The 12,022-nt window shown below is 29.9% G+C and overlaps 1 protein-coding gene across 2 annotated transcripts; it reads left to right on the top strand.

The window, feature by feature from the left end:
• Positions 1-1,825: 1,825 nt before the first annotated feature.
• LOC134707963 (uncharacterized) lies at positions 1,826-3,538 on the top strand. 2 transcript variants are annotated; one of them, XM_063568153.1, is made up of 3 exons: positions 1,826-1,855; positions 2,274-2,342; positions 2,782-3,538. In XM_063568153.1, the coding sequence occupies exons 2-3, from the start codon at positions 2,285-2,287 to the stop codon at positions 3,465-3,467; spliced, it is 744 nt and encodes a 247-aa protein (XP_063424223.1). In that variant the 5' UTR covers positions 1,826-1,855; positions 2,274-2,284; the 3' UTR covers positions 3,468-3,538. The 2 variants fall into 2 exon arrangements, with proteins under 2 accessions (XP_063424223.1, XP_063424231.1); XM_063568161.1 differs by lacking the exon at positions 1,826-1,855 and having other exon boundaries at positions 2,269-2,342.
• Positions 3,539-12,022: the final 8,484 nt, after the last annotated feature.

Genomic DNA, 12,022 nt, shown 5'->3' on the forward strand with positions numbered 1-12,022 from the left:
GGTCAAAAACACATTTTGTTTCCTTGTACAATCGACATAGTTTTCGTTACGTCATAATACATGTACGTGTTATGAAATAGTGCTCTGACCTATTATTAATGTTTGCAAATAAATTGATGGTATGTTTAGTAATAACCAGAGACTTGAACAATACGAAACAAATAAAAATAAACTGAAGTGTTTTATTTCCTTTTTAACAATACTAGTTTTTCTTTGAAATGCTTGGAAAACTACTCTTAAAGGTTAACTGGTTATCGTTGGAAAACTCTTCTATTTTTTTTCAGAATTTTAAACATATACACAATACTAGCGGTTTGTTTGCTAACGGTTTACTAGTATTAAATAAACTGGAGTCTATAACATATAAGTAACAAATTTTGAAGGAAAACTAAGAATTAAAACAAAGTTGTGTCAAATCTTGGCACCGTCAGTTTTATCTTGGGTTAAAAAAAAGAATATGTCTTTTTTTGTTGCCTCTTGACATTTTGTCCTGAAATGTAAAATTTCAGACAATTATCTTTTATTTTAACTTAAGTTTTGAGATATAAAAATGCCTTGTTCTTTTGTTCCGTATTAACATTTTGTGTTATATTTATTTTTTCAGGCGGACAAAACGTCTCTTAGGTCCCTAATCCCATTGAGAATCAAACGCTCATCACATCAAACAAAGGGATATCCACTAGTATATTCCTGACTTGATACAAGCATTTTCTTTTGCAGAAACTGATGGATTAAACCTTGTTGCATAGCTGGCTAAACCTTTCACTTGTATGACAGTTGCATTTAATTCCATTTTATTGACAACAATGTGTGAAAAAACCAATGAGATTTCATAGGTAAAAATATCAGAAAAAAGTTGTGTTCTAATGTTAATCAATATATAAACAAGAAAGGATGTAGTATGTAAACACACAATGTGATATAGACAAAGGACATGAGCAAAAATGAAAAACAAGAAAACACAAATTTACATTTATTATCAAATCTAAAGTTAAAGGTAGTTCTTGTATCTTTACAATTTTCTTGAGAAGCTATTGTTTAAAGTCTGCCTCATATGAATAAAGGAAAAGCCCAGTCAGAGGAAAAATGGCTTCCATTCGATTGGCAAACACAAATAAAAAAGGGAGATAGATCGCAAGTATTTTGAAAAAGCCAAAATTATATAAAATAGAAAAAAGCCTAAATGAAAAATAATCTTTTTTGAGCAAAATGTTAAACCTATATATGAACTTTGGTTTACAATAAACACTTCCGAGAATTCAAATCACACGCTTACATCGTTTTATCTACCTTTATGCATATGTATTTAAAATTTCTATTGCGTTATTATACATATTTAATTATAGATACCTCTTAATAATTAGTGTGTTTAAAAAAGAAACATTCGAACAAATATCAAGCTTTGGTTTTCAAGTAATTTTATTTAAAAAAATTTTAACGTCTAAACCAAGAGAAAATAAAAGTCTTTCGGATTGTTTTGTTAAAAATATACAAAATTCTAATTAATAACTTGCAATTCTAACCATATTGTTGATCAGTCAAAATAATATTTCGTAGTAACTACGTGTATTATGACATAATGTCAAATGTGTGTGTAGTAGGAAGAAAAGGAAATAACCCTGAGTACAGTTTTTTTTTTTTATAAATAAGCATAATCCAAGACTGCAAAGTAAAATGACATGGTGACATTTAAAAGTTTGAACCATAATTTACAAATTCATCATTTGTGGTTGATATACAAATTTCCTTGTGTGTATGTCAACTATTAGAAAAAAGTTGAATACGGTATAAAAGAACGATTCTGAAGCAATATAACAATATTCATTACAAACTATTCCTATTGTTTTATACTAAGGTAAGAAATATACATATTTATTAAAAATAAAAATGCTAGATACACATAGCAATAACTATGAAAATACTAGATAGTAGATACACATAGCAATTACTATGAAAATTTAACTCATATAACACAGATAAACAAGAACTAATTCATTGAGGAATTAAAATAAATTTATACATACTGTATGGTACAAATATTTTAATTGTAAGTAAATTCTCTGTATGTAAAAAAAATCATTTAAACTAAAAGAAAGCAAAGGAGGAAGTTGTAAGAAAAAAGCATTGTAAAACAATTTAATTAAGTATGGTTTTTTAGAGTGATTGCCTGATTTACTCAACGATTCATTCTTTCTTTAAGCAATTGAAAATCAAGAGACACATGCACATCTAAATTCCAGTAACGTAAAACATTAATTCTGGTTTTTTTTCAGAAATTATAAAGATGATGAGATTCCAAACCATTTTCATTTTAATGGCTTTGACCACAATAACAGTAGCTGGTAAGTAAATTTACTGTGGGTTTATAGTATGTTTTTATAAAAACAATTTGGGTGTTGAGATACAAAATTCCCAATACCTTACCATAATACAATTTTCAAAAAGATATAATTTCTGTACATAAGAGGGTTAATTACTAACATCTACGTATGTTTGTATACATAAAAGAAAAATTCACAAATTTCTGTTTTTTTTTTAAATTGATTCATATTTGTCATGTGGAGTCTTTAAAAGCTTACTATACAGTATGAGCCTACATCTGTCCTGAAATCGTACGTTCCCTGCAGTTGATTACATTCTAGTCATTTCATTTTAAGTTTAAGGTAATCAAATTGGTAAAAAAAACACATTTTCTAATATCTACGTATCAACAAATTTTTTTTTTGTTGTATATTAACTAGATTTGTGAAAATTATAACACGTCAAATATTCATTTTACAGTATATGCACCAACAGACAAACATGCATTAGACAGACATGGAGTAGCAAAAGTTTTTCTGGATGAACACACAGTTGGAAGAAACATAAACAGGCGTCGTGGTGATGGATCTCTTTCTGTACTGGATGTTATTGATGCAAATAGACGAGCAGGATCAAGAGGAGTTGCAACATCTCATGGAATAGGCAGTGAGTTTATTACACATGGGTCATCTTCCGGTAGAGGATTATCTGGAGTTTCAGTTGGTGGCAGGACCGCTGTATCTGGAAGCATTAGAGGCTCTTCAATTGGTTTGTCCCGTGCTTTATCTGACGCTAATGATCAGTTCACGTCTGGTAGCCGAATTGGTTCATCTGGTCTGGCTAGAAATTTGGATCTGTCAAGAAATTCTCATTTGGAAACTATTGGTAGTGGCCATGGAGTGTCTGGTCATTCGGGTGCAGATATTCCTGACGCAATCAGTTCTGGACGAGGTGGGCGTGTTGTACTAGACACTGTTTCTGCCAGACGGAGTGGATCAGCACGTACTTCAGGTTCAGGAGTCGTTTCTCAGTCAGTGCTAGGAGGAAACACTGTTTGCAAAAACGACTGTTTTAGTGATGGAGATTGTCCAACAAACAGATACTGTGCCACTGTAAATTGTCACAGAATTTGCAGAAGAAGACTGTCAAATGGATACTCATCATGAAAAGCCTATCACCGAAATCCAGACTATGAACCTTTTTTTATATCTTTTTTAAAATAAAATATTGCATTTAGCTTTTGTTATTGTATAGATTTTTTTGTTATTTTATCAAAAATATTGACAAAGTCATTTGTCAAATAAAACGTATCAGAAAAATAAAAACAGCATACAGTCATAAATACAAATATGAATAAAGATAACAAAAGCATACAGCAGTTTTAAAAAATGTTCGGTAATTTGTTTAAATTACAGTTACTCGTAACACACAAAAAACATAACAAAAACAATCATAAAACATTTTCATCGCCAAAAGCAAAGACAATTCCTTGTCAATCTATACATTGATTGGAATTCTGAAATAACTACAAACATTCTTAGAAATTTTATGTTGGATACATGCTGATAGCTAGACAACACGGAAAACTAACGATTTTCTTTACAAAAACAGATAAATGGAGAATATTAGCATAGAAATATTTGATTATAAAAAGATGTATACATGGAACCTGAATTATAACATAAAAAGTATGAGGATATATTTGATTGCGAAAACTGTTAACCATGTTTACCTTGGGAAATAATATGTTTATTTGTAAATTGTTATATGTATACATTCATAAAGTTCGTGCTTGATGTAAAAAGACATATGAACTTATTTTTATCTAACTGTGGGATTGGATTTCAATCATTGTTGAAGGTAATTCTGGAGCATTTAGTTGTAAATTTCAACATTGTTACGTGTATGATGGATATTTGTCTTATCGGTAATCATTCCATATCTTATATCTTTATTAATTTGACAGGTAAAAGTCTTCCAGCTGCACTCTTTAATATCAATTCTCTGTAATTATCAAACAATGTCAATACTGGCTGGCCACACTACCTTTTCAAATTTCTTTAAACTTATTGTGTGTAGTCACACTACATAACCATTAATGTTTTCAATAAAAAAAAATAACCAAAATGATGGGTTGCTATGGAAACGGTGTTACCTATTTTTCATACAATGGCCTCCTGAGAAAAAACACAAAAACTGCAATTCTGACCAATTTAATTGACATAATATAGTATAATATTTACAATACAGTAAAATATGCTTTATTTATCTTAAACTACTGTATTTCAAGTTTCTTATCATATAAAAAAATATTCATAAAAATAATTTTGCATAATTCAAAACGGCACTTTATATATACAAATTTTGGCATTTTACCAAATCAAGAAAATTCCCTTTGGGAGCCTATTTTGAATAGATTTTGTTTACCTTTGCACACTGATTTGAAACTAAACTAATGATAATATACGTAGATGATATATAGTTGGATTTAAACCCCCCAAAAAAATTGTGGGAAATTTCAAGACCTTTCTGTACATAAATCCTAAAAAATGACAAAAAATTGCAAAATATGCATATTTCCATGGAAATGGTAGTTCATTTCAAATTGCAATATATTGTCTCTTGGCAAAATATTTCACTAAACAATCAACAAAATAATGATACTCAGCCACATTTTATAAAGGTTAATTAATTTTTCAGGTTTTCATTAAGAAACTTTTAAAAGGGTGGGGGGGGGGGGGGGAAGGGGGTGCAAAACTTGAAAACTTGAAAATAGCATAATTCTCACATTTTTTGTTCAATTTAAATGAAAATTGAAGGAGACTTTTGTTTTTTAGTACTGAAACACTGTGTAAAGTTTTCAATTAAAGGTTTATCGGTTTTCCAGTTGTCATCTGGACCCTTCCAAAAAAGGGGGAGGGGGGGTCAGATGGCATAAACTTAAAAATAGCATAAATCATAAAACTTTTTGTTGGATTTAGATGAAAACTGAACTTGATCTGTTGTTTATAGGATTAAAACACTGTGTTAAGATTGTTACATATTTTTGATTGGTTCTCAAGTTATCATCTGGATTCATCAGGGATCGACTGACAACCATAACTTCAATTAAAGTTTCTCATGTTTCTATACAAATGCATTTTTTGTGAAACAAAAATTTGACACACAACTCACAATTGCACATGATCTGCTGTAAGATGGTCACAACTGTCGGAACAATGAGTTGTTGAATTAGCATTCATTCGATGTAAATTTTTAAGGAAAAATTAAAGCATTTAATTAACACTTAAATAAAACATTTTTTTTGTCCAGAAGCCAAATAAAGAAAAGTACAAATTTACCAAACAGTGCTTGTGCTACTAGAACTATAACTTTAGGTGGTTTTGTAAGACTTTTTTTATCAATCATAGAAGAAATGTGCTGTCCTGAGTTTGAATGATTATTCGCTTAAAGATAATAACTGATAAGTTAATATATTTTTTTACTCCTTTTGCCCGTCAGTCCTGATCATATCTAAAACAAACTTTTTATCAGTTTGAGGAGTTTTGCATTTGATATCTGACATAATTCGTATATTTTTGTTACTTAAACAATAAAAGTCTTCATAGAAACAATTACGAAAATCTTTTACTTACGATTACATAAAGATACTAACAAGTGAACAATTTTAAGTTGACACATATAAAGAAATTAACACAAAGGAACATAATTAGAACTATACAATGCTACATGCTTGCAGGATCTTGGATACGATCTAACATATTAGAATCTAAGCATACAGAAATGCACCTTATGTGATTCTCCTCCTTTTTTGGTTTTTGCTGCTATCCAAAATCAAAATTGTTGTTTTTTTTCTTCATTGGAATCATTTGGAAACTTTTGCAATCTTCTGCGTCTTCAAGTAAATCTTCCCCAGAGATGGAGCCACTCAATTAGCTGTGTCCAATTAACGGATCAGTTTTCAAAATGATGAATATATATAAAAAAAGAATTTATTCCAAAGTTAAAAGGTTGAAAGGTACACCCAAAATGGAACATTTCACATGCACAACATTAAATTACAGGAACATAAATATATATATACTGGTAATCATTATGGAAATATAAATCCGTTAAAACTTTTAATTTTTTTTCCTTTCGTGACGTTTTTTTCGCGATTTTTTGTTTTTTTCAAAATTTACATAAAACGACAATTTAAAAAAAAAGAAGTTTCAAATAATGATGCCAACCTCTTATTAAAAGGTAAAGACAGTGTTTGCCATCAAGTTGTTTTTAAAAATCATACAGTTTCTTCGTTTATTTGTTAAGCAAAGTTTGTCCCCACGAGAAATTGTTAAAATGTATACATTATCAACTGATTTACCATAGACAGTATGTGTAAAGTGATATTCAAAAAGCGGTAACAATCTTAAAACTTATCCGAAAGGTTCCAAATTTACTGTGTGTTGTTTTCATATCTAAAGCATTGATTTGAGACGAAAATAAAAAAAAATATTTTTGCATTTTTTGAGATTTAAAAAAACACCTTTTTTCCCAAAAATTTGAAAAAAACAATATTTCAACCCATTACTTACAACATGAACATTACTTGATTAGCATATTGAATATTTTTAAACAAATTTGAAATTTTATTTAGAAATTAGAAATTATGTGTCGATTTTTTATTCAACTTTCCGCAAAACTAATTTGCACCCTACGATCGTTTACACTGAATTTAGATGCTGTCCGACAAGGTTTGATTTTCATTATCACATGTGAATACATTGCAAATACAAGCTTTTTAAAATAGTGTATCTCATTTTTTCTTATATTTAATACTTTTTGATCAATTTTATTTCAAAGTCGTGTATCGTTTCTTTTGTTGACTAGTATATATATCCACAAAGCACTCAAAGCACGTTGGCCAATATGTAGATTTTATATTAAAAACACTGTTTAACTAAATAAAATCTATGAATGGTTGGCACTGATTTAAATTAGTGTCTGCTCCATGACAGTCTTGAACATTGAAAAAGAGACACTGCTATTATAGTTTTGGTGCAGTATTTGCTGTTACTGTACACCACAGTTTAGCATAGAACCCTATACATGAAAACCAGAAACAGAAAACACAATCAAATCTATGAACGGTTGCATTGCACTGATTTAAATTAGTGTCTCCTCCATGACAGTCTGGAACATGAAATAAAAGACACTGCTCTTTTAGTGTTTGGTCCAGTTTTGCTGCCACTGTGCACCACATGTACAGTTCAACATAGAACCCTATATGAGAAAACCAGAAACCTCTTTATGTCAGAAAAAACAATCAAACCTCCAAACATACTATTTAGGGGCCAGCTGAAGGACGCCTCCGGGTGCGGGAATTCTCGCTTCATTGAAGACCTGTTGGTGACCTTCCACTGTTGATTTTTTTTTCTTTGGTCGGGTTGTTGTCTCTTTGACACATTCCCCATTTTCATTCTCAATTTTATCAACACTGATTTGTGTCCACACTTGTAAAGTATACAAAATACACATTTTATTTGAGATTGTTTGACAAAGATATGTTGTTTTTCGACTAAACTCCAATTTAACAAAGCTTTTTTTTTTTTACTTTAAAGCCGTTTGATTGACGATCTTTTTTAATCAATGATAAGCATTAAAAATAATCTAAACTATATTTATTGATATTGATCGATTTGTTTTTAAAGACTGCAGCTACAAATATATTTTTTTTTGTTCTACAGTGAAATAAAATCAGAAAAGTATCGTATGTCTCATAACATAAAATATTAGAAGAGTATCTTGATTATGAAGACCAATTGTATTTTCTTGATATGAAAGACTATATATATGATTTCTTACTCAAACACTAATGGATACTCTGACATTTCAATAAAAAAGTGTTCGGGTTAGGTAAGTTAGTTATCAAACATGAGACCTTGAAGAGTGCATCTGGAAGACTTTTATCTGTCTAATTAATAAATATTTAAGATATGGAATGATTGATTTTGTAACATTTTTTTATGTGTTACGAGTTACTGTAATTAATACAAAACACAAAACATTTTTTTCAATTGCTGTATGCTTTTGTGATATTTTTTCATATTTGTAATTGTGACTGCATGCTGTTATACTTTTTCTGATTAGTTTTATTTGACGAATGACTTTGTCAATATTTTTGATAAAATAACGAAAAATCTATACAATAGCAAAAGTGGAATGCAATATTTTATTTTAAAAAAGATATAAAAACATGTTCATAGTCTGGATTTCAGTGATATGCTTTTCATGATGAGTATCCATTAGACAGTCTTCTTCTGCAAATTCTGTGACAATTAACAATGGCACAGTATCTGTTTGTTGAACAATCTCCATCACTAAAACAGTCGTTTTGGCAATCAATTTTTCCTCCTACCACTGACTGAGAAATGAATCCCAAACCTGAAGTACGTGCTGATTCACTACGTCTTGTAGAAGCAGTGTCTAGAACCAAACGCCCACCTCGTCTAGAACTGATTGAGTCAAGAATATCTGTACCTGTATGACCAGACACTCCATGGCCACTACCAATAGTTTCCAAATGAGAATTTCTGGACAGATCCTCATTTCTGGCCAGACCAGATGAACCAATTCGGCTACCAGAGGTAAAATGATCATCATCGCCAGATAAAGCACGGGACAAACCAATTGAAGAACCTCTTATGATTCCAGATACAGGGTTTCTGCCCCCAACAGTAGCCCTAGACAATCCTCTACCGGAAGATGACCCGTGTGTAATAAATTCACTGCCTATTCCATGAGATGTTTCATCTCCTCTAAACATCTCCTCTTGATCCTGCTCGTCTATTTGCATCAATAACATCCAGTAAAGAAAGAGATCCCTCACCACGACGCCTGTTTATGTTTCTACCAACTGTGTGTTCGACCAGTAAAACCTTCTCCACTCCATGTCTATCCAATGCATGTTTGTCTGTGGGTGCATATACTGTAAAATGAATATTTGACGTGTTATAATTTTCACAAATCTAGTAATTAAAAAAAAAACTTTTGTTGATACGTAGATACTAGGATAACTGATATTTTTACCAATTTGATTACCATATTCTTTAGATGAAATGACTAGAATGTTATCAACTGCATGGAACGTACGATTTCAGGACAGATGTAGGCTCATACTGTATAGTAAGCTAAAAAAGAGTCCACATGAGAAATATGAATCAATTAAAAAAAAAACAGAAAACGTTTTGTGAAATTTTCTTTTATGTATATACAGATTGTAGTAATAAACACTCTTATGTACAAAAATTATATCTTTTTGACAATTGTATTATGGTAAGGTATTGGGAATTTTGTATCTTAACACCCAAAATATTTTATAAAAACATTCTATAAACTCTCATTAAATTTACTTACCGGCTACTGTTATTGTGGTCAATGCCATTAAAATGAAAATGGTTTGGAATCTCATCCTCTTTATAGTTTCTGAAAAATAACAGAATTAATGTTTTACGTTACTGGAATTTTGATGTGCACGTTTCTTATGATTTTTAATTACCTAGAGAAAGAATGTTTCGTTGAGTAAAGCAGGCAATCATTTTGAAAAATCATACTTAATTAAATTGTTTTAGAATGCCCTTTTCTTTTTTTCTTTTTTTCATCTTTAAAATTCCTTTATTTCCATCAGTTGCTTGTTTCATTGTCTTCAACAAGTCCAAGCTCCTTGTGAAGAATACATATAAATTTCAATTCTATTATATATTAATAAATAAAACATCAATCTAATAAATGTTTCTTAACATTAACTAAAAAATTATCTTCTTTTAATTTCTTTGAATAATACATTCGTTTTGTAAATTCTCTTATGAATAGACAAAAAACATCAAGTCTTTTCATTTTCTGATCAGAATGCCCTTTTCTTACAACTTCTTCATTTGCCTTCTATATCTTAAAATGCAATATTAACAGGTAGAAAATTTGGTAAGAATTCATATATTTGAACCATTTAGTATGTATTTTTTTATGCCTTTTCTAATTCCTCAATGAATTATTTCTTGTTTATCTGTGTTATATGTAATGTTCATAGTTATTGCTATGTAAATCTAGCATTTTTATTTATAATACATATGTATATTTCTCACCTTAGTATAAAACAATAGGAATAGTTTGTAATGAATATTGTTGTATTGCTTCAGAATTGTTCTTTTATACCGTATCCAATTTTTTTTCTAATAGTTGACATACACACAAGTAAATTTGGATATCAACCACAAATGATGAATTTGTTAATTATGTTTCAAACTTTTAAATGTCACAATGTCATTGTACTTTGCAGTCTTGGATTATGCTCATGTATAAAAAAAACAACTGTACTCAGTGTTATTTTGTTTTCTTACTGCTGCACACACATTTGGCGTGATGTCATAATACACGTAGTCATTACGAAATATTATTTTGACTGATGAACAATATGGTTAAATATGCAAATTATTAATTTCGTTGCAATCAGAGACTTGCACAAACTATCCGAAAGCCTCCTATATCCTCATGGTTTAGACGTTCAAATGTTTTAAATGAAATTACTTGAAAACCACTGTTTGATATTTTGTTCGAATGTGTTTTTTTTAAACACAGTAATTATTAAGACATAACTTACATAACACTGCTTGAGCTTATGCTTACAACAAGGACGAGAACCATCCTTATTTGTAAACAAACTAGTAAACAATTTTGAAGAAAAAATAGTTTTGATGTATCTTGCATATCTCCTCCTCATGTTCCGTCATTGTTATGCTTGTTCATTAGGAATGTTATCACCAATCTAAAACTTCAAAAGAATTCACATCACTGTGTTAGGTTCTAAGTTACAAAACATTAATACTCATAAGTGTTGTTTATATATAATCTACATATAAATCAACTCTAAAAGTTGTTTGATTTCTCAGTATCTTTTGGCTGTTGAAAACTTTTGGTTACATGATAGAATGGTTTACTTTTTCATTTTATAGAGAGAAAAATACAAAAGGAAACAGTATTCAAAACAAAACCTATTAAACTACATAAATTGCAGCACCAACCACTTCATACCCCGGGGCGATCTCAGCTGCAAGTGAAAACTACTTTAACTAATCTAAGTAGATTTTACTCAATAATGACACAAAAACTGCCTGCACTGACTATTTGTACTATTGCATGTATTGAAAGATGATTGACTTTTTTTAATATAGAAACTACAAACACATATTGAATAAAACGGAAACGAAACTCAAAATACTCAAAATATAAAAACTCCTATGTAAACTTCGATTTAAAATAAACAGATATCTAGTTCATTTATCACGTACATGTATCTTTATAAGGTGGCACGGTAGTATTTGCATTCCAGAATTTTGGTTGCTCTTTTGTGTACCCTTCCTTAGTGAATGTATCTGAACAGTGTGATTAAACAAAAAAAAAACAGTATCAACTGAATACACTTTCCCAAACTGAGGAATGAATCAGGTGTAGAAAAATATTAAATAATTTTACAAACAGATGAAAATGAATTTTTAAGAATTTAGTTTTTCAAATTGTGCATTCACTGCATGACAAAAAAAACCCGAAAGCACTAGAGGCCTTAGGTTTTTCTAAAAATAGCCAAAAAAGTAAACGGTCATGTATATACTATTCAAATTCATTTCTGAATAGTAAAATGAAATTTCTTTTGTTAAGTGTGAATGTAGAATGTTTTGCAGTGTAAAAA

This window comes from Mytilus trossulus, chromosome 1, assembly GCF_036588685.1.
Source record: "Mytilus trossulus isolate FHL-02 chromosome 1, PNRI_Mtr1.1.1.hap1, whole genome shotgun sequence".
Classification (NCBI taxonomy): domain Eukaryota; kingdom Metazoa; phylum Mollusca; class Bivalvia; order Mytilida; family Mytilidae; genus Mytilus; species Mytilus trossulus.